Below are 24,413 nucleotides of genomic sequence, written 5' to 3'. Positions count from 1 at the left end.
TCCTCTTCACGTGACTTGCAGTTGATACCTCCTTAATACATTGTCTCTCCTTATTAGAAAGTGAGCTCCTTATTAGAGCTCTCCTTATTAGAAAGAGCAACATTTGTTTGACTTTTCCATTTACATCCCCAGTACTTGGCACAGGGCTTTGCATATAATAAGTGTTTAATAAATGTCCATTAATTCATTCTAGAGGCAGCTAAGTGGAGCAGTGGGTAGGACATAGGGCCTGAAGTCAGGTTCAAACTTAGCTTCAAGACACTACTAGCTATGTGATCATGGGCAAGTCACTTAATCTCTGTCTGCCTCAGTTCACTTAACTGCGAAATAGGGATAACAATAGCACCTACCTCCCGGGTTTGTGAGATAATATTTGTAAAGTACTTAGCACAGAACCTAACACATAATAGGTGCTTAATAAACACTTTTTTCCTTTCTTCTTTCTTTTCTGGCAGATACTGTGGCTATTCCACATTTCCAGAGTAAAAGATCATAAAAGGCTTTTGTAATTTTGTAATTGCTAGCATGATATAATAGTAGTGATGCATAATATAAAGTAATAATAGAATAGATTAATAAAATAATAGAATCTCAGAGTTAAAATGGCCCTTCTATTATATCCTTGCTACCCTTTGCTTGAAGATGTCGAGTAAAGATTCTCCTACCTCTTAAGGCAGCCCATTCCATGTTTTCAGTTGTTTCTGACTCTTTGTGACCCCATCTGGAGTTTTTTTGCAAAGATAATTGAGTGGTTTGCCATGTTCTCCAGCTCATTTTACAAATGAGAAAACTGAGGCAAGAAGTGACTTGCCCAGTGTCTGAGGTCAAATATGAACTCAGTCTATATAATATAATCATAGAATGAAAATATCATAGTATTACAGAATTTAAGGTTAGAAGTATATCTAGTCTAAGCCCTCACCCACCGGACGTTTCCCAATAACTCTGGCAGCTGGCCATTCTGACTTTATTTGAACAAAGTCAGTAATCTGTCTCTGATGAATTTCCAGTTCTGGGGACTTCATCCTTTACAAGGTAACCCAATTATATGTGTAGAGCTGATCAAAGCCTAAAAGTTTTGTTGCAGGCCACCTATACATAATTAAGGCAAAGCTCCACTTTGTCCTTTTGAAAAAAATTACTTCCTGATCCCTTTATTTGCATGGAAGCAAATATCTTGATACATTAAAAAAAATAATTTGCAAGGATTGCAAATTTTTCATTGGGGCAAGATTATACTGAGGTTTAAAGCCCAGAAGGCTTTGGTTGCATATTCATAGTAAAAAGTAGTAATCTGGACAAAAAAAGTTGTAGTGGGAAATGATGCCTTATGGAAGCTACATCTGCCTTTTTTGATCTTGCCCTTTTCCTTTATTTGCCTGGGAGAACCAATGGATATTGGGAGGCAAAGGAAAATTGTGGTGTCTTCTACCTACGCAGTCCTTTGTGGTTTGTTAAAAGGTTGCTCCTGGAATAATTTGAAGGGGATATGAGTTGGCAATCAGAAATTGAATGAGTTACAAGACTTTCTACTTCAAGGCTAGCTGGAAAAAGTAGATTCAAGGACAATTTAAAAGCCTTAGGGCTCTAACTAGCAGTCTGTGTTCCTAAGGAGCTTGGTCGCTGGAGGTGAGACTATAGGAACTGTCATGTCCCTTTCCTTTTGGGGGGAAGGTCCTAACCTGAGAATGGATGTTGAAGCAGATATCTTTCTTACTAGAAGAAACAGGTTCAGTAATCGAAATTAAAAGAGAAACAGTAAATATGATTCCTCTGATGGGGAAAGAGTAGGGACTCCTGTTGAGGGGCAGAGGTATGATGGAACCACCTCTGGCTCAAGAGAACAGATTGTCTGATCCAATTTGTTTATTTCACAAATGAGGAAACTAAGGCCTAAAGAGATTAAGTGATTTACCTAAAGATCATATAAACCAGAATTTGAACCCAGGTGTCCTGACTCCAAACCTAGCCTTCTTTCTACTATATTGATCACTGAATGTGGACCCATGAAGTATTTTTTCTAGAGGAAAAGGACACAGGCAAGTGGGGTTGCCCCAAGGTGTTACATATGTTATAGAAAGTGGATGTGGATATTCAGCTTACTTAGCTAGTTAGAGTGGAAGCTGGGTTCTAGACACTTTGTTTCCTAGACTTGGGCTTTCTCAACCCAGCCTCTGCAAATAGAGTTTCAACTTCCTGAATATCAATTGAAAGTCTTGTGTTATTAGCTTCCCTGAGTGCCTGAAACAAAACGCTGAGTCATTAGCAGAGTCAAGGAGAATCCAGTTCACAGACTCCCATAGTTAAGAGTACTAGAATCTTAGTGTAAGAAAAGCCCTTATATTTTATTTAGTTCAACTTCCAACAAAATTCAGAAATCGTCTTAATGATATCCCTGACTGATGGTCATCTATCTCTCCTTGAACATTCTAGTGATGTAGACCTCACTACCTCATGAATCGGTCTATTTAGGCCAAATCAAACTGAGTCAAAATTCACTGCCTTATAAATTCTAATCTTTGCTCCTTTTAAGCTTTTGGAGTTACATAAAATACGTCTGGTTCTCCCTCATATCCATTTGATAACCCTTGGAAGACAGTGATTAGAAATCCTTTATGAATATTATTACTACGCACAAAGACAAGTAATAGAATCTGCCTTCTAGAGTCCTAAACACGATTGAAATCATCCAGTTGATTATAGACCTGTCATTATCAGTGGACATTATGAGGCCTCCTTTTCTTAACCTCAACCATTCCCTTACTTTTGAGTAGCTCAAACACCAGACTGAAATGCCTCTGGACCACAGGGAAGAGATTGGACTAGAGGGCCTTCCCCCGCAAACATACCCACAGGTCTGATTCAAGAGATGATTGTTAAATTTTCAGTGAGCATTTACTTGCTCTGAATGGTCAAAGGCTACAAATTAGGGCTTGGTTTGTTTTGTTGATTGACTAGACTTAAGAAATTAACGGAGAAAATGTTAATAATGAAGATTAAATATAAAATTGTGTCCTACATACATTTTCCCTCCTTCCCCAGGGAGCCAGTTAAACATTTATCAGCACACATTTTCCTATAGGAATTACTTGGTGATTTAGAGTGGGCAGAGAGACGCCACCTGGCAGAATAATGCCTCACCTATTAAGCAGCAATCAATTAAGCAGAAACTATATGCCAGGCACTACACTAGGTACACTTGGGCATAGAATACAAAGCCCAAGACAGAGAATGATCAGCTGGAGTTTGAATGGGGAGTAAAACACCTGAACAAAAGTCCCCTTCTCTGTGAACAGCCTTCCCCTAATGCCACCCAGTTAAGAGTGCTTTCTCTCCTCTCAAATCACAGAATCTCAGAATTACAGAGAAATCCAAAGATAATCTAGTTCAATCCCTACCTGGGCAGGAATCTCCTCTGCTAATTGAACAGGTGATTAGTGAGACTCTGCTTGAAAGTCTCTGGTGATAGGGAAACTCACGATCTCCTGAGGCAGCCAATTCCACTTTGGGAATAACTGTCATTTAGTTCTAAGGAGGATTTTACTTATATGAAACCAAAATCTGCTTCTACAACTTCTATCCATTGTTCCTTGTCCTTTCCCCTAGGGCCAAGCATACAAGTCTAATTCTTGAGACAGTTATCATGTTTCCTCTAACATGTCTGCTCTTGCTGAACTTTTCCTTCCTTCTTTCCTTTCCTCCTTCCCTCCCTCCACCCCCTTCAATATTTGTGACCATGTCTTTCCCCCACTATTAGATTAGAAACTTCTTGAGAACAAAGACTATATCACATTTTTCTTTGTATTCCTGACAAGGATCACAGTTCCTTGCATAGAACAGGCACTAGATAGATAGATAGATAGATAGATAGATAGATAGATAGATAGATAGATAGATGGATGGATGGCTAGATAGATAGAAAGATAGGTAGATATATACACACATATACATATGTGTATACATACACACATATATTTTGTTACATTATACATATACGTTAAATGAGTGAATGCGGAAAATTAGAACTGCCCACACTTTCTCAGTGCCACCGCTCTCCCAGCTCCTGTGTCTTCATGGATTTAGGTGGCAGATGGAGGCAAGGACTGCCTGTGATTCTCTCTGCCTGCCTGCAGATGGCTCAAGAAACTGCCAGCCACAGTTGGGGGATGACCCACTTTCTTTTAGCCCTGGGCTGATCTAAAGCAATGAGACATGGCCCTCAGGAGAAATGATAAGTGATGTTCTGATAACTTCAAGCCACTAAAATTGATTGTATCAGGGTTGGAGTGTTTCATATGGTCACAGAGGCAGAGAACTGAGACCACTGCAGGAGCCAGCATTGCCTCAGGTCTGTTGTCAAAAGTGCTGAACCATGGATATCAAATGATACCCAGAGTGGATGGTAATCTTATTGTTACTTCACATATTTTAAAACTATCATAGTGCGGAGGAAATAGTGCTGGGCTGGGAGTCAGACAGCTTAAGTTTGAATTCTGGGCTCTGAGGCTCCCTGGACTCAATTCTCTCATCTGTAAAACGGAGATAATAACTGTTCCATCTTCCTCATAGGGTTACTGGGAAGATGTTGTTTTGTAAATTATAAAGCATCATATAAAGGTGACTTATTATTATTGTTGGTGTTATTGTTAAATTGGCACATTGGCTTTTTAATGTCAAAATGAATAGCGGTCCCTTTCATCGAGACTTTACTCTTTTCCGTTCTTCAGTTCTGTTCCTTTTTCCCTAATACAACAGCAATAATAAAGGTTTAATGCTTTGGTGTAGAATGACTGGTTTATATAGCGCTTTGGAGCTTACACAAGAATGTGCTTCCAATAGCTTTATCCCCTTAGACCTAACATAGCACTCTGGACCTCTCTGATGCATCTGTCTTGGGGCATTCCAGTTAGCTGTGTCTGTGTTCTTTATCCTCTACTAAAAAGCAAACTCCATGAGACCAGGGACCCTATCTTACCGAAATGTTGTATGTCCTTAGCCTCTAGTTTGGTGAGCACTTAGCAGATGTGAACTGAATTATTTTAACAATCCTATAGGCATTTTCCCATTATTTTTCTGTACTTGGTGCCGCCCTTTTCAACGTGCCAGTTTCACTAATGGATTATTCATTACAATAGCTCAGGGCAACAGGCATTTGAACCAGGAAAACGGAAAAGCGATGCAAGTTTTTGTCCAGCAGGGAGAGCTTTGCCGCGTTTGGAGAGGGCAGAGTATGAAGGATTTGATTTCTGACTGGAGCTGCTATGTCAGAATCTACCAGGAGAGGGCAACGGGCCACTAGAACCTCAGCCTTCTGACAAAGAGCTCATGAAATTATCAGGAAAGCCAGACTCAGACCATCGCCTTCATCTCAATCACTTGTCCATATTTTAACCTGCTTCGTACCAATCCCACCTCATTCATACATCCACACTCCTTTACAGAACTATTCTCTCTCTCCCTCTCTCTTCCCGGCCCCCCTCCCCATAGTATTCCTCCCTTTTCCCCTCTATTTTCCCCCTCTCTCCCTCCATCTCCATCTTTTTTCCCCTCCCCTTTCTCTTGTAAGCTGCTCCTCCTGCCCATTGCCTTCTCCAGCTCTGCTTGAAGGACTTTTCCTTTGGCCCCCAGGTACCTGGGCCCCCCCCTCTCAGCACCCCACAAATGCTCCAGGCTGACCCTGCTGCCTTTGCCCTGCTCTTGGACTTATTTTTCTTGTCCACACTAGGGTATCCTAGATGGAGTGGTAGACTTTATAAAGGTAGAAGATTTGGGCAGGTGGCATAATAATACCGATAATTCATGTTTATGTAAAACTTTAAGGTTTATAAAGCACATATTGAGCAGTTTCCTTATCTTTTAAAATTGAACATGTTGTAAAGAACATACTCTGTAAAACGTAAAGTGCTGCCTAGATGTGAACTATCATGACTATTATAGATATCCTGTAGAGGGTTCGATACGCTGATAGCTAGCTAATTTGATCAAGGAAATCTAGTTAATGTGGTAACAGAAGTCGGATAAGATGACTAACTGTCGCCTCACTGGCCCTTTGTCCCCTCAGAATTATAGAATCTTAGGACTGGAAGGAAGCTTAGGATTCATCTTATGCAGCCTCTTCATCTGAAGGCCCTCCACTGTATCCAAGGCCATCTCCTGTCATCCTGATCTATGTCTGGCCACTGGACCCAGATGACTCTGGAGGAGAAGGTGAGGCTGGTGACCTTGCAGAGAAAGCTCTCACTAACTCAAATCCAATTCACTGGCATGTCATGGCATCACCTCTCTAATGTCATGGTCCTCTTCAAAAATGAAGGACAAGCAACATTTGATAGTGGAGGAAGCTGAGGACAAGACAAAAATAACATGCCAGTGTCACAGGATTTGAACTTGGTCTTTTTTAATCATATGGGGCAGCTAGATGATACAGTGGATAGAGCACCAGGCCTGGAATCAGGAAGATCTGAGTTCAAATCTGGCCTCAGACACTGAATAGCTGGGTGAACTTGGACAAGTCACTTGTATTTGCCTCTGCTCTTCTCCTACAAAATGAGGACATGTTGGAGAAGGAAATGGCAAACTCCTCCAAGTCTCTCTGCCAAGAACCCCTTGGTGACTTTTGTCACGTAGAATTGGACATGACTAAATAATAAAACAACAACTTTTAAAATCTAGTCATAGTATTCTGTCCACTACACTCTACTTTATGGTTCAGCCAAACTGGACTTCTTGCCATTCCATTTCCTTTCTCTGTGCCTTTGTCTTGTTTCTGCTTCATATCCCTCCTCACCTCCCTTGTAGAATCCCGTTTCTGTCAAGAATCAGCTCAGTACCACACTCTTGGGCAGCAAGATGGCACAGTGTATTGGGCTCACAGTCAGAAAGACAAGTTCAAATCCAGCTTCAGACACTTGGCCTCAGTTTGCCTCAGTTTCCCCAACTATAAAACAAGGATATGATAGCACCTATCTTGCTAAGCTGATGTGAGGATCAGATGAGATAAGATTTGTAACACACTTAGTACATATTTGGTACCATGTAGATGTTTATTATTTTGTTCCCTTCCTCCTCTGATTCCCTCAGCTTTTAGGTCCTTGCCTCCTTAAACTATCTTTTATTTATGTTGTGTATTTATTCTGAACATACTTATATGCATATATATACACATAACAGTATATACAGGTATATATACTGTCCCCTCTGACAGACTGTAAACTCCTCGAGGAGAGGGATGGTATTATTTTTGCCTTGTATTCCTGGTGCCTAGCACAGCTTCTAGTACATAGTACTGGCTATATGTTGTTGACTGATTGATACATACTAGACATCCTTCCAAATAACACTTGAATATGGAGTCAATGCCTCCACTTATTTTTGTCCCCCAGCGGCGACTCTAAGTGTGGGAGTTTCTGGTCTTGGCAGGACAGAACAGGACAGGACAGGACCCCCTCCCAGGGCTCCCTTTCTAGGGGGATGTCCATTTACCTGTATTTCACAAGCTGCCTGTAGATGGAAGATCTTATAAAATGCTTCCTCAACAGTGTCACCCAGAGCAACCACTCCATGATTCCTTAGCACCAGGATCTGCAGGAGATTATATGCATAGTTAAAACAGCAAACCCAGAAGTCATTGTAAGAAAAAGAAACCAAAATCTTATTACAAATTTTTTTGTCAGCTTCTCTCCTTTCCCACTGCAAGGTCTCAAATAACCTTTGTTCATCTTTCCACCCTATCTTGACTCACAGTCCCTTTATCCACAAAGTAATTCCTTTAAAAAAAAAACCAACCCTAGAATATAACAAAAAAAATGTCTCTGTAAACCAAGGGTTAGTGTCTCAGGTTTCTCTGAGCAGTGCCTGAGGCTTTGGATTTTATGAGTCTGCTAGGTTTAAAAACTAATTTTGGGAGGGAAATTGCCCATATTATAGTAGAAAGAACACTAAATGAGAACCTGTGTTCTAGTCCTTGGTCTACCATTAACTAGATATCCAACCATGGTCAAGTCTCTTAAGCTCTTTGTGACTCATTTTTTTTCTTCTGTAAAATGGGGGTGGGGAAGAGGTATGGAATATATGATCCCTAAGCTCTATGAATCAAAATGATTATACACACTGTCACTGTGGAAATTGCCAACCTGAAACTCTGTTTGCTCAGTATAGGTTAATATGAATTGTGCATTGGGGCAGCCAAGGATCAAGGTTTCGGGAAGAATGTCTAGGACAGACAGGAGTGAAGAAGAAAAACCAGAGATAAATGTTTCAAGAACATGACTCTTATAGGACCAAGGTTCCTTTTCCTCCCTCACCGCCCCCTCTAAATTTCCACTGCATGGTTTTCTCAATGTGGTTAGTAGAAAAAGCACTGAATTTGGGGTCTGAGGATTGGAATTTGATTCTCAGACTTCCTACATAAAACTGTGTGACCTTGGAAAAGTTGCCTTAGTCTCTTCATCTGTAAAATGAAGGGTTGGTGTAAGTGATCTCTGAGGTCCCTTCTGGCTTTAAGTCATATGACATCTAAGAGACCTTCCAACTCTAGATTTGACTCTAATTTTGTGAATCCATGTGAGCTTCACATCAACCTAGAACTTCTGTCAGTTCCAGTGGTGTATCTATGTAGGAATTCATTCCTGGGCTGAAGCACATGCCTTCATTTTCTCCTTCTGTCAAGTCTGACTTTGTCCTCTCTGATGTCAAAGAGTTGGTACCTTCTGGCCTTCAAAGGCTGTCGAATGTAATTATGAATGTTCCCTTCTTGCAAAATCTCCGAGCATTCTATTGATGTTAGAATTTCATCCCTCTTTATAATATTCACGTTTACGTTCAAATATACTGTTGCTCAACGAGTACAGATTTACCAGAGAGAAAATTTAATCATAAGCTGACATCTATATTAATTATAAAGGGTTGACATTTATAAAGTTCATGAAGCTTACTCTTTCCATAACTGTCTAAACAACCAGACGACTGGCCCAGCCTCTGAGCTTTCATCTTCCTCTCTGGCAGTTTGTGGGCCGGTGGGAATTAGTGTATACATTCTCTAGTTCATTGAAAGTCTGTCTTCCTTGCTACATAACCTGCCTGTTTATAACTCCTGGTTATGTAACTCCTTCCTTGATAAAGTTCCTTCAATATGCCTATGACTTGTGACCTCCTTGGAGCTCCTCATTTGTCATGAGGTCAGGCAGGAGACTCTGCACATCACTCTTTCCATCATATAATGGGGTAGATTATCATCTCTTTTTCTCCACTGTCATCCACATTCCAATGTATTGATCACTGAGGGCAGCACTGAGGGACTGAATATTTCTGCTCAGATGTTCATAGACATCTTGTGACTGGCATATGTAACTAAAATGGAGCCAAATTGCTTTGTATCTTCTGGTCTATTCTCCATACAAGCTGCTTACAGAGGAGGAAACTACAGAGTGAAAGTGATTTGTTTAAGATAACACAGGAAGCATCAGAGACAGAACTTGAACCCAGATCCTGTTACTCCAGAGTTAAGTGTTCTTGCCTTTGTACTAAGCTAACTCTTTTCTCCTACTGCTTCTCAACTGAATAACTTATGAAGAACATGAAAAGCTTATAGATTTGTGAAAAGAAAGTGATGTGAGTGATAATTACTATTTTCTGGGTAATCTCCACGCCCCCCCCCCCAAAAAAAAAAAACAGGACACACCGCTCTCATATTCCTCTGCATTGGCTTCATTTTCCCTGGCTTCTGACTCAAAGAGCCTACCTAGCACTCTGAGCCATAGGTTTCTTTAAGTGTAAATAAATACACAATCCCTCTATTATGGAATCATTATAACATTCAACTATTTGAAGAACTGTTAGGTGGAAAAAAGAGATTTTTTTTTCTGTTTGGCCCAGAGGGCAAAACTAGGAACAATGAATGAAAGGCACAGAGAAGAAGATATTGTGTCAACTAAGTAGTGCAGCAGATAGAGCATTGAATCTGGATTTAGGAGGACCTGAGTTCACATTTGTCCTCAGACACTTACAAGCTGTGTGGTCTTGGATAAGTCATGTAATCTCTATTTACTTCAGTTTCTTATCTGTAAAATGAGGATAGGGGACAGCAAGGTGGTGCAGAGAGCATTGGACTTAGAAACAGGAAGACTTATCTTCATGAGTTCAAATCTAGCTTCAGATACTTACTAGCTGTGTGACCCTGGGCAAGTCACTATCTGCCTCAGTTTTCTCAACTGTAAAATAAGCTGGAGAAGGAAATGGCAAACCATTCCAGTATCTTTGGAAGAAAACCCCAAAATGGAGTCATGAAGAGTCAAACAGTTGAAAAATGACTAAACAACAACAAAATGAGGATGATAACAGTATAAATAATAACAACAAATGCTCAAGGTTGTTATGAGTATAAAATAGGATAAAATTCTAAAATATTTTGCAAACCTTAAAGTACCATAAAATGCTAGTTGTTATTATTAATGTGATGGTTGATCATAACCATAATATACACAGAATTTCTTAACTTCCAAGGGTGATCTAGAAATGAAATTGTCTGTCTTGGGCCACCAGATTTACAACTGGAAGGGATCTTGGATCAAAGAAGAGACTTGATCAAGGTCACACAAAGAGTAAATAGAGTCACACTGTTGAGATAATGAGCTTCTTGTGACTAGTTATGTTCATACAGAGACTGACTGTATAACCTCTTTTCATAGATTTTGTAGAGAGGGCTACTCATCCATTTGGTATGGATTCGACCAGCTAACCCTTCAAACTCTGAGATTCCATGACTCTACAATCCCTCAGGTTGTTCAAAGAATAATTTGTAATATTCATCACCGATTTACTGATAGGCAAGCCAAAAGGAAGAAGGGTGTCCAAGGTCACGCAGTGAGGCATTTGGTAGAGCTGGGAGTAGGAGCCGCTAATTTTGATTTCCAGTGTAGGACTCTCTCTCCTCTAGGCTCACCACCTCCCCCACTTAATACCATCAATAAAGTGCAATTGCCACTGCAACTCTAGTCAGTGACAAGGCCCACCCCAGAGCTTTCTGCCTGTAGCCCCAAACCAAACCTTGCAGGTGGGTCCAAGGCACTTCTGCAGATTGATCCGATCAGCTTCCTCCTCCATTTCTCCATTGAAGTCATAGTATACCATGTCCCCCACCAGGAGTGCATCATGGGAGATGGGTAGGAGGCCCCACTTCATGGCTGACACCTTTAGTGAGACAATAAGAAATGGTCGCCATCCAGTGTGCTATCATTTTTGCCATTTTCCCTTGATTCTGACCCAAAGGGTTAGATCTAGTCTGAGGAATCAGGGCCTGGAGAACATCAAGGTTGTCTCCAGGGGCATAAGTGATGATGGATGGAGCCATTGAGGCCCATAGTGTTAGGACTGGCTGATAGGACAGACATGATGAAAGCAAAATGTCCAAGAAGCTACATTATTAGTATTATAGCCTTTATATATTCATATGTATGTATGTATAATGTACATTATAAATGCATCAAGACATAAGACTGATACTCACATTATAACTTCCCTATGTTACAACGAAAGTGAGGGGCTACACATTACAGGAAACATGAAGTTATAACAGCATCCTTCCTTTTTGCTTTTTCTTAATTTTCCTTACTTTCCTCCATTTCTCTTTTTGTTTCTCTCCTCCCTTCCCTTCCCTCCCCTCCCTCTTCTCCATCCCTTCCTTTCTTTCTATCCTCTCTCTTCCCTCCCTTCCTTTCCTCCAATTTTTCTATGTTTTGTGCATGTTTGTACACAAAAAAACACATTTATTTTCAGTATTAAATCCAAAGGTCTAAATTTTGTTACCATAAGCTTTGTTAAGGGAGCATCGGATCAAAAAGGGCCACTTGGACCCAGAAAGCTCATAGTCTAACATAAAGTTAAATAAGGAGACGGTGATAGAAACTTTCCATTAATAAGAATTACCCCCACAGTGGTTTAGGTCCCATTCAGAGCATCTAGGAGACTTCATGGCTCGTCTTGGGGAGGATCTTTTTTCTAAGAGATAAATGGCCTCATTCTTCACCCCAGAACTGAGTTCTGATAAGCATGGATAGCATGTCTTTATTGGGTGAAAGCACACTGCTTGAGGAATGGAAACTCCTGTCATTTTGACAGCTTTAATTTCACTTCCTTACTTCAAAGAAGGTGCTATCTACTCCTGAGTATACCTTTTTCCCTTCCTTCTTTTCTTCTCTCCCATCATTTTCATTCTAATTCCAAAATAGGGCATGGGAATGTAGGTATGGTCAGAGTTCCACTATCTTTTATTGGAAACTAGATTTTTTTTTCTCTCTTTTCTACATAGTAATTCAATTCAAGCCAATCTAATCCAATGAATTTTATAAAAATTAATAAAAATTTAGTAAAATATCCTATATTCAAATTTTCTGTTGTGCTATCACTCATCCTGGTTATGTAACCTTAAGGAATTTGCTTAACTTCTCAGTGTTTTAGGTCACTCTCTACATAAATTTATAAATATAATTTAATATATTTAACATATAAATTTATAAATATAACTTATAAACCAATTGTAGAGAAGGTGATGATCTTCACTGGTCAAGAAAATTCCCCACTAGGAACTCCCTATACCAAAGAAATCACAAGTCCAGTTCTCTACTCTTAACCCATATAGAAGACAGTACGCTAGGTGCTGGGGATACAAAAACAAACTAAATAAAACAATCCCTTCCCTCAAGCAGCTTATACTCTACTGCAAGGAGGGAAAGGATAATGATAAAGTGTAAGGTTTGTATGATTTGGACAAGGGTGGTAATAACATATAAATGGAAGTTTAGGGTATTAGTGTATAGGCAAGATAATTGTAAACTCCTCAAGGGTGGTAATTTTGCCATATAATTCAAAGAAGCATACTGTTGGCATTTGACAAATGTTTAGTGATCCACTGATTGATTTGATCATGGTTGGAAAGGGGACAAGAAACTGTTGCCATCCCTTATTTTCTCTGTGCCCTGGAGATCAATTTAAGGAATGGGGATCTGTGTAAGTGTGTATAAGTTCCTTGAAAACAAACTTTTTTTTTTAGACTTTCCTTATATCCCCAGCACTTAGCACAATGCCTGGCATATAGCAGGGGCTTAATAAACATTTGCCTGACTGATACAGTTTGGGAATTCTGTTTATTCCTGAACTGATAGACCTTAGCCTGGATGGTGAAAACAGGGCTAGTGGCCAAAGATCATGAATGATCCCAACAATCAAAGCACATGCAGAGTAAATGGAACTACAGTCTGGCTGGCTTGGTTTCTCTGACAAAGCATCAGGAAATCTCTCTGGGGTCTCCAGTCAAGATGGTGATGGCCAGTGCTATTTTGAAGGATGAACTTTTGACTTTGTGAAACAAATTAGACTGCTAGCCTCAGAAGAAGAATTGTTGAGCAAGGATGTTGTGTTCGTCCTTTGTTTTCAAAGAAGACCATGACATCAGAGAAATGATGGCATAGGATGCCCAGTTAACTTGGGGTTTACTGGCTAGAGCAAGGATGTAGTGGTTGGCAGATAGGCTATCTTGGGGCTGGAGACAGACTAGTGAACCACTTACTGCCGCTGTGGCTGGGGTATGCAGATGGATGATGCACCTCACGTCCGGCCTGGCTGCGTAAATGGCTGAATGCAGACTGAAGCCTGTGGGATCCACTGGGAAGCTGCTGGTGCCTTTCTCTACCACTTCACCAAGGATATTCACTTTGATCTGAGGAACAGGGCAAAGCAGAGAAGGGTCACTGACAGCAAGGAAGACGTGTACACACAAAACTTCCGCAACCACACATACATGTACAGATGTTCATGCACACACACTGCTCCACCTCTACCCTTGATTAGGTACTTCCTGGCAATTCTTTACCTTTCCTCATCAGTACCTTTAACTCAGGATTTGCCAATTCAATGAATTCTTGTCCTATTTCAACATCTCGTAATTGTGGGAGGTGATACTGATTTCTTAAAAAAAAAAAACCCAAAAAACTCTTGCAGGAGAGAGAGACTTTGGCAGGTCTTACCCACATGGAAAGGGTTTTACTGGCAGGAGCTGAGTAACAAAGCATGTGTCTGCCACTGGAGGGCAATGACCCACCATTTCCTATCTCCATGCCTTTGTATTGGCTGTCTCCTCTGCATGTAATGTGATTCCTCCCTGTCATCTTATAGAATCTCTCATTTTCTTGAAAATCCAGAGCAAGCAACTACCTTCTATATGAAGCCTTTCCTGATCCTCTGCAAGTTCTTCCCTATCTTATTTCTATTTTGTATTTTTTCGGTACCTATTGCTATAGGGACATGGTGTCTCCCTTGATGGGAGCAGGGCCTGCTGCCATTCTTTTGTTTTCATAATTCCAGTTCCTAGCTCAGTTCCTGGTATACAGTAGACATTTAATAAAGGCTCACTGATTATCATCTGAGGACATCAAAAGATTGGACGTTAGATAATGAATTAGGTTGGCCCCAGAACAGATGAAGACTGGTCCTACTCAAATGTGGAGGGGCTGAAATCTACATTGAAGGAAGGATATGTACCCAGGGAAAATCAGATTCTAAGAAAAAAAGGCATCTTGATTTGAGTGCCCTCTTGTGTTGTTATGTTGCAATATCCCTTGAGGTCTTTCAATATTTTTTTCATTTCCTGATTCCACAGAGTTGTGAGGAAAATACTTTGTAAACCTTAAAACATTACAGATAGAAGACAGTACCAAGTTCTATAGTGGACCACGTCCTTTCTCTGGGATTAGATCATGTTCTTTTGGAAACATTTCCCAGAATTGTATAAGAGTATGCTTAAAGGGATGATGCCACCTCAGAAGTCACCTGAGAGTGCTACGTAGTGAAAAGAACAGTGAATTTGGACCTGGAGTCAAATCCTGCCTCTGCCATTGATTTTCTGTGTGTCTTTGGGAAAATCATTTAACTTTTCCAGACTTTTGTTCCCACACTTGTAAAATAAGAGAGAAAGATGGCCTCTAAGATCTTTTCTACCTCCAAATTGGTGATCTTATGATTTTAAATTGTCCAAGAAATTGGAAGTGAGAAAGAGGAGGAGGAAGGGAAGGAAATGTCCATAAAGGTGAAGGACTGTCCCTATGCTACACATGATCCCTGTTTCCTGCCAAGACTCAAAATTCTGAGCATGGATGCCATAGCATTATAGCAGCCTAAGAAGACAGGCTCTTGTCCTGTGGGAATTTGAACCTAAGAGAACCCAAATTTTCTTTTAGAGGCCAGTATTTCTCTGGAAACCCTTAGAGACTTTGGTCAATCTGGACAGAGAAGCAGCATTACAGAATCTTGATTGATCCAACTTGTTCAGTGGCAAGGGGTGATCATGACCCAGACAGTGAAACAGAGTGCCCTGTGTGTTCATGTGATAGGCAAGTTTGTCAACTCATGACCTCTGCTCTCCTAAGTGGGTACATGGCTAATAACTATGGTGTTTGATTAGAATTGAGGTGTGCTCAAAATTTTTTGTCTCTGGGTAGTTTAGTATAGACTACAGACACTGAGAATATATTTTCCCATTTGCTCTGGAGTAGGGAAAGACTTTAGACAGGAAGATCAACCATGGATTCAATTATCACGTCTACACAGATAACTCACAGATCCATTTGTCCAGTCCTCAACGTTTTCCTGACCTCATCTTGTATCTGGACATCTCAACTTGGATGTCCTGTAGACATCTGAAACTCAACACTCAAAGTTGAACTCATTTTAAACAAATCTTCCTTCTTACTAATTTTCCTATTATTGTTGAGGATACCACCAAACTCCCAGTCATCCAGGCTTACAAACTAGCAGTCATTCTGGACTCCTCATTCTCTTTCACTCCCCATATCACATCACTTGTCAAATTCTGTCATTTCTACACTTGTAACATCTCTGGTATAAATTTGTCCCCTTCCCTAACACTGCTACCTTCAAGACCTCACCACTATACTATTGCATTGGACTGCTGGGTCTTTTCCCTGACTCAAAAATAACACAATTAACTGACTCAAGTCTCTCTCTGCTCCAGTTCACCCTCCATGTAGCTATCAAATTCTAAAACACAATCCTGACCATGTTACTACTCAATTCAGTAAACTCCAGTGGCTTTCTATTATCTCCAGGATCAAACATAAAATCCTCTGTTTGGCTTAAACATTTCATAACCTGACCCCTTCCTACCTTTCCAGTCTTCTTACACCTTACTCCCCTCTATGTCCTCTGTGATTGAGCAATGCAGACCTCCTTGTTGCTCAACACTCTCCATCTCTTAACACAAAAGTTTTCACTTTCTGTCCCCTGTGCCAGGAAGACTCTCCCTTTTTATCTTCACCTATTGGCTTCCATGACTTCCTTCAAGTCTCATTTTAAAATTCTACCTTTAGTAAGAAGCCTTTCCCAGTCCTTAATCTTAGTGCCTTCCCAATGCAACAATTCCCAACTTACCCTGTATATATTTTGTTTGTACGTAGTTGTTTGTATGTTATCTCCACCATTAGATTGTGAGCTCTCCAAGAGTAGGGATCCTTTTTTTTGGCCTTTTAAAATATATATATATATATATATATATATATATATATATATATATATATATATATATATATATATATATATATATATATCTCCAGTGCTTAACATAGCACCTTACACATAGTAAACACTTCCTGTTTTTGTTAGGTAGAAGCTAATGACTAAAAATATTTGAAGGAATCAGATTAAAATTTTTCTTTAAAGATAATCATAGATTTTCTGCTTTTAAAAAATGACATAATTGCCAAACACAGTGATATGCTCCTGTAGTCCTTTCTATAGGGATATGCTGAGACTGGTGGATTGTTTGAACTCAAGAGCAGCAACTGGGCTAAATTTAAATCCAATGTCCACTAACTGTGGCACCTAAATGATGAGCCTGTGGGAGTGAGGGGAATTAGACTGAGGAAGGGCAGAACTGGTCCAGATTGGAAATGGAGCAGGTTAAAACTTCTTTACTGATCCATGGTGGGAGTGGGCCCATGAGTCATTGCCATGCTTCTAGCCTAGGGGAGGTGGGGAGATCCAGTCTCAAGAATACCCCAAACAAAGGAAAGCAAAACAATACTCCAAAGCAAAACAAACCAACAACCACAAAATCAGTGGATTTTAAGAATCAAATTTTTTATTGGCTTTCTTTATATGAAATACTTGTTGATTTCGGAGTTTGCCTCTATCTCCTGATAGAGGCAAATAGACAGATTTTTAGATAGATAGATTTTTAGATACTGTGTGGTCTAAAAAGCTGAACAAATCACATGGGTAGCCAAGGGAAGAAGGAGACAGACAGATCCTGGTGCTTGAGAAAGTGACACTGAATTCCAATTGTTTCTAGTGGGCAACTGTATGAACTCTGTATTTGTTGTTAGAAGTCATGGGTTTGAATCCTGACTGTCATTTCAAAGCTATGAGGCCTTAAGCAAGTTTTCTGGCCTTTCTCTGCTTCATTTTCCTCATCCGCAAAAAGAGGGGTTAGATTAGATGACCCCTGAACTGGTAAGTGTTTAGAGCAAACTAACATTTTTACAAAATTCTATTTTCCTAGACCTCTACATGAAATTCAGAAGTTTAAAAGTCAATACATAGGTAGTTAAAAGCTAGGATATTTTCAAAATAATCGGTATCTCTCTGAAGAAGCCAAGGTAAAGTTGTTGGAAAAAAATACAATGGTAAGTCAATTATCTAATCCTCCAGGAACAAAGCTCTTTTATAACAAAAGTTGGCCATGTTAAATTGATTGAACTAGATTTGCTTCAGTAATCAAGTGTCACTTTCCAACTCTCTATTGGATAACAACAAGGTTCTTGTTGAGCTGTCTATGAATGAAACCAAGAGCAGCAAATATACCTCTCTGAACTTCAGTTTCCTCATCAGTAAAACAAGGTTAGATTAGGTGATGCCTAAGGGTTCTTTTAGCTCTAAAAGTTCATTTGATGATGTTGTTTCGGTCATGTCCAACTCTATGTGACCCCATTTTGGGTTTTCTTGGCAAAGATAACGAAGTGGTTTGTCATTTTCTTCTCCACCTCAATTTACAGATGAGGAAACTGAGGCAAGCAGGGCTAAGTAACTTGCCCAGGGTCACACAGCTAATAAGTGTCTGAAGCCAAATTTGAATTCTGATCTTCCTGACTCCAGGCCCAGAGCTCTATCTACTATGCCACCTAGCTGCCTTGATGATTATAAGTTATCTGATTCAACCTGATTCATCATCCTCTATATATCTCTATTATATGGTTATTCAGTTTCTTCTTGGATACTTTCAATGATGGGGAACACACTACCTCAGAAGTCAGTTCACTCCAATATAGGATAGATCTAAGTATTGGAAAGGTCTTACACTGAGTCAAAATTTTCCTTTCTTTTATCCTCACCTACATATCATAGTTCTGCCATTTTACAGAATATGTTTAATTCCTCTTTCTGAAGGCAAACTTCAGCAATTTGAAGACAATAAGCATGGCTCCTTAAATCTTCCCTTTTTCTAGGCTGAATACCACTATATCCTTCAAAGGTTTCTTATTATTTCCAGATCAGTCAGCATCCAGGCTTTCCTCCATTAGATGAGCAATTGATCCTATTTGGTTCTCTAGCTTGTTAAGGTCCTTCCTTAAACCAGACTGTCCAGGACTGAAAATGTGGTAAGATCAGGTCAGAAAGCAAAGCTCTCACTGTTCTCATAACCCTTTGGAAGCTGAGACATTATGCTATTGGCACATATTAATTTCGCCATCCACTAAGAACATAAGACCCTTTTCACTGGCACCTTATCTAACCTGTACTTGTGAACTTAACTGTTTCATTTTAAATGAAGAATTTTACATTTACCATTAATTAAGTTTCATCCAGCTAGACTTGGCTCATCCTTCTAGTCATCTGAGATATTGCTACATCCTAACTCTGTCATCTAACATCTATTCCTGCCAACTTTTTGTCATCTGCAGCTTTGATAAAGCATGCCTTTATCCATGCCACTCATAAAAATGGAGAACAGGACAGGGCACTTTCACTATGGGCCTTCCTCCAAGCTGACATTATTGAAATGCTGGTTTTGTAGAATGAAAGTAACTGGCAGACTATTGCTTTAAATCTTTCTGAGCCCTCACTAATGATCCCAGTCTCAAGAATGATCTTCCTATAGTTTAAACCCATAATTTTCATAGAACCTAATAATTTTTCTGTTTAACCACTTCATCACTTCATGAAGCTCTTTGCTGATGTGTCAAAGAAACTTTCTCAGAATTCCCTCCTGAAGGGCTTGGAATATGATATTCCAGAGGTCAAAGGAGATAGGATTGAAATCAGGAATCACCTACCCAGCAAAACTGAGTATAATCCTTCAGGGGGAAAAATGGAATTTCAGTGAAAAAGAGGACTTTCAAACATTCTTGAAGAAAAGATCAGAGTTGAATAGAAAATTTGACTTTCAAATATAAGACTCCACAGAAGGGTGATAAGGTGAACAGGAAAGAGAAATCATAAGGAACTCATTAAAGTTGAAGTGTTTACTTTCCTACATGGAAAGATGATATTTGTAACTCATGAGACCTTTCTCAGTATTAGGGTAGTTGGAGGGAATATATCGATATAAATATATATGAATATACATATATAATATGTGTATATATTTATGTCTATATGATATGTGTATGTATGTATATATGATATGTGTATGTATGTATGTATGTATGTATGGATAGATAGATAGATAGATAGATAGATATAGACAGAGGGCACAGGATGAGTTGAAAAAGAAGGGATGATATCTAAAAAACAAAATTAAGGGGTGAGAGAGAGGAATGTACTGGAAGAAAGAGAAAAGGAGAGGTAGAATGGGGTAAATTATCTCACATAAAAGAGGCAAGAAAAAGCTTTTACAGTGGAGGGGAAGAGGGTGGAGGTACGAGGGAATGAATGAACCTTACTCTCATCCACTTTGGCTTAAGGAGGGAATAATATACACACTCAGTTGGGTATGAAAATCTGTCTCATCTATTTCACTCTACAGGAAAGTAGCGGGGGAAGGGGATAAGAGAGGGGGGAATTATAAAAATGGGGGGGATAGAAGGGAAGGCAGATTGGGGGAAAGGGTAATCAGAATGTATGCCATCTTGGGGTGGAGGGAGGGGAGAGATGGGGAGAAAATTTGGAGATCAAAATCTTGAGGAAGTGAATGGAAAAAACTAAAAATAAATGAATTAATAAAAAAGAAAAGAAAAACATAAAAAAAAAGAATTCCCTCCTGAGATAATGGTTTTCCCTTCAGTCATACTTCTTCACTCATCTCATGGTCAAACTAGGAATCTACTCTTGCCAAAGATCTCAACTACTAGGATGAATCTCACGGCTTTTAAGAGTTATACTCTCAAGCTGGAAAGACTTTAAGTAAGGCCTGCAAACAGTCTGTGTGTCTACTGTCTGATGCCTTGCCTCCCAAAGGGTGGAGGGGCCTATGTTCTGAGTTCTTTGGAAATGGCAACCCAAGGAATGGGGGAAATGTAAAATGTCCCTCAAGTGTAGGGAAAGGTAGAGTGCTGAAAGAGGACAAATAATGCTGAGAATCATAGTTAAGCACAAGAATTAGGTACACTGTCAGAATTAATAAGAAACAGTAATAGTGTCATAGACTCACATGATGACTTTTTCTATAGTGTGTCAACAACTTTTAAATTATTGCTTCAAAAGCCCAAGAAAGGAAGTTGATGCAGTTGGATAAGGATAGGTTCACTAAGTGTAGCCCTGACAAGCAAAGGAAATCTAGCAGCTCCTGTGTTTATAAACTCTCTGATTTCTATTATTGTTGCTTAAGATCTAATTTGTTTCTTTTTTTAAAGAATTGGCTGTTACATCATGATGTAAGCTTATATTGACCACTAAGATCTTCAGATTTTTTCCACTGAATACTATATATTGGTCAGTCATGTTTCCCTCAACCTTATCTGACCTACTTAATGACTGGTGTATTCAAAGTTGTCTGTGATCTATTTATTCTATATTAGAGTATTATGTAAAAGGTTCCAGTTCTCTGAATCTGTTTTAAAAATCTACTCAATCTACTTAAAAAAAAATCCACAGACCTTGCTCCCCATTCCCAATATTACCTCTTTAATCTAACCTAGAAGTTCTGCACAGAGCTGGCTGCCTGGGACTATCACATGAATTCCTTCATGTATAGGAATCACAATCAACATTGAGATCCAGGAGAAGCAGTAAGGGTACATCAATAGATTCATTTGAATAATATCAATAGAGTAGCTAGATCAATTGAGTATATTGCTTTGAAATCCTAGATTAGAGAGGGAAGAGGCAGGGGGAGTATTATTCCAATATATCCACTCACCTGGAAATTAATCCTCCTCTTTCTTTATACCTAATTCCCAACTCACCTTCAAAGTCTAGCTAGACTCAGACTTCTACGAAGTTCAATTCAATTCAACATTTGTTAAGCACTTACTGTGTGCCAGGCACTGGAAACATATTTTTAAAATCAAATAGTTCTTGTGCTAGATGAGTTTAAATTTTGCTGATTCCATATATATAGCAATAGACAAGTATACAAGATAAATACAAAACAGGTCATAAACATCAGAGGTGGGCTATGAACCCACATCTTTTGATTCCAGAACCAGTGCTCTTTCCACTGAACAATGCACCTTCTGAAGTCAGGTTCACATTTTGACTCTCCTACTCACTCCTTTTATAATCTTGGGGAAGTCAATTCCCCTGTTAGGTCCTCAGTGTCCTTATCTGCAAAGTAACCACTGAACCAATGACTTCTATGATCTTTTTCAGCTCTGAATGTATGTTTCTGTGGTCTTACAATCCTAAAAGGGGGAAGTGAGGTCAGAACGACAAGGGGGTGTAGCAGAATCAATTAATCTATCTGCAAACATTTATTTGGTTCCTACTATGTATCAAGCTCTGTACTGGACACTGGGGATGCAAAGCAAAAAAGTAAAACACTCCCTTCCCTTAAAGAGCTTGCATTCCCTCAGGAGAGGCAATTATGTATGTGTGTGTGTGTGCGTGTGTGTGTTCATACATACATACATGCTCACACACACACATATATATTACAAAATAGATAGTAGATGATGGGGCAGGGAATGGTACTAGCTGTTGGAACAATAAGGAGAGATCTTATATAGAAGATGGTGCTTGAGTTGAGTCTTGTAGAAATCTGGGGCTTCCAGGGCAAGTCACATTCCTGGCACTCAGTTTCTACATCTGAAAAATGAGTCAGTTGGGTAAGATGATCTCTATGGTCCCATCTAATTTGAATAATTTGATGACTTTATGCTCTAAGAAGTAGTCTAGAGCCCTGGAATCTTATTTGGATTTCTGACTATGTGTGCCCTACATCAGTCAGTCATGTAGCCTTTATTAAGTGTCTACTATGCTCCAGGGGTTGTGCTAAGTGCCGGAGATTCAAAGAAAGACAGTAAAAAAACCCCTGCTCTCACAAAACTCGTTGTCTAATAGTGGAGACAATGTGCGAATACTACATACAAACAAGATATACATGTATATTATACACACACACACACACACACACATATATATCTTTATCATATTATATATATATATATGATAAATTGGGGGTAGTTTCAGGGAGGTCACTAAGATTAAAGAGAATCAAGAAAAGCTTCCTATAGAAAGTAAGATGTTTAGATGAGACTTGAAAGAAGCTATGAAAGTCGAAGCAGAGATTACCACAGAGAGTATTCCAGACATGGCAATCAATAAAAATGCCTAGAGCAGAGGTGGGGAATCTGTGACCCTGAGGCCATATGTGACCCTCTAGGTCCTTGGGTGTGACCTTTTTATTGAGTCCAAGTTTTATAGAGCAAAACCTTTTATTACAAGGATTTGTTCTGGGAAGTTTGGATTCAGTCAAAGGGCTCCACTTGAGGACCTAGAGGGCCACATGTGGCCTCGAGGCTGCAGGTTCCTTTACCCCTGGCCTAGAGTTAGGAGATGGAGATGTGAGGAAAAACAGTAAGGAGGTCTTTGTCATTGGATCACAGAGTATGTGGAGGAGAATAAGGTGTAAGAAGACGAGAAAGTTAGGAAGGGGCCAACTTATGAAGGACTTTGAAAGTCATCCAAAGGATTTTATATCTGATCCTTGAGACAACAGGGAGCCACCAGAGTTTATTGAATAGAGGGTGATATGATCAGACCTGGGTTTTGGGAATATCAAACTGACTAGAGGATGGACTAAGTAGAGGATGGACCAGAGTGGGGAAAAGACTTCAATCAGGGAGACCAATCAATCAGTAGGCAGATGGCAATAATTTCTTGAGGAAATAGAGACACTAAATTAAAAGGAAGGTTATAGTTATGAACCATATTATATGTTGATTTAGAGGGGCAGAGTAATTGCTAATGAGAGAATGACTAATATTTAAGTGGTGGTGAACTCCAAATAGGGAGGGATGGTCTATGCTTCTTTCTTAATGAGGACTGACCGTGAAAGGAAGTAAAATGACTGAACAGTACTCACCAGACTGGAAGCTGTGACTTCACTGCAGGAGAGGCCTTTGGGACTAATCAGGAAGTGATCTTGCTCTTTGCTGACTCTCAGCTGAAGGAAGGACACAGAAATTTAAGGGAAAATCTCTAGTCTAGGACTAACTGGTATATTCCCATGAGCACTCCTCTCTCTTCTCTCCCCTGAAATTTTGTATTCCCTCTTTTTGAACTTGCAAATCTCTCTGGGTATTTTCCTAATGCCTTTCTTTCATGTCCCCACCACTTTACACTTGGTGTCTCAAAACAACTTCATCTTCTATAGTCTCCTGGGAGAGAAGGAGAAGGTAGAAGAGGTTTGTCTGCTCTTTCTCTGGAACTGGGGAAATCTAGGCACAGATAAAGGAAGGGACTTAACTGGTGGATCAAGGGAGGAGCTGAGAATAAGACAGCTCACCCAAAAGGGATGGGCCTATTGGCTGCCTCTGCTCTGGATGATCATAGTGGATAGAGTTCATGGAAGGTCATTTTGGTTGATATGCTGCAGCATAGCCAAGAGTTGGAGTCTCTCCAGGAGGGAATTTTGAGGTTATTATTTGGCCTCCCACACCATCCCCACTTACCTTCCCACCACCTCCCTCTTTCTCCTCACCGTGACATAGGTGTCGCTCAACTGGGCCCATCCGTATAGGTCCAAGAGTCGGTAGACACTGCCAATTTTGCAGCGCATGAGCCGTTCCCCTTTGGCCAAGTTTGGCAAGTCAGCACTGTGGAGGTCGTTGATAGGGGTCATCATGGAGAGATCTATGGAGGGGAAGGGGAGTAGAGCTGATACCCCAGCATCAGGCAACCTGACCACTGAAGTCTTCTTTCCTTCCCTGACTTTCTCAGCGTGAAAACTCTTCCTAACACTCCAGTTG

The 24,413-nt window shown here is 39.9% G+C and overlaps 1 protein-coding gene across 4 annotated transcripts in view; it reads right to left on the bottom strand.

Annotated features, from left to right (window-relative positions):
• Positions 1-24,413, bottom strand: part of ADD2 (adducin 2) — a 206,279-nt gene that overhangs the window by 35,093 nt on the left and 146,773 nt on the right. For all 4 annotated transcript variants that reach the window (XM_072635256.1, XM_072635254.1, XM_072635253.1 and 1 more), the window contains 5 exons: positions 24,146-24,297; positions 23,528-23,608; positions 13,562-13,711; positions 11,044-11,187; positions 7,483-7,581 (listed from right to left, as the gene is read on the bottom strand). In XM_072635256.1, coding sequence (XP_072491357.1) covers positions 7,483-7,581; positions 11,044-11,187; positions 13,562-13,711; positions 23,528-23,608; positions 24,146-24,297 — 626 coding nt within the window. The remainder of the gene's footprint in view (positions 1-7,482; positions 7,582-11,043; positions 11,188-13,561; positions 13,712-23,527; positions 23,609-24,145; positions 24,298-24,413) is intronic.

Source organism: Notamacropus eugenii, chromosome 1, assembly GCF_028372415.1.
Source record: "Notamacropus eugenii isolate mMacEug1 chromosome 1, mMacEug1.pri_v2, whole genome shotgun sequence".
In the NCBI taxonomy this organism is placed as follows: domain Eukaryota; kingdom Metazoa; phylum Chordata; class Mammalia; order Diprotodontia; family Macropodidae; genus Notamacropus; species Notamacropus eugenii.
Note: the sequence above shows the minus strand (reverse complement) of the source record. Positions and strands in the feature narration are given on the sequence as shown.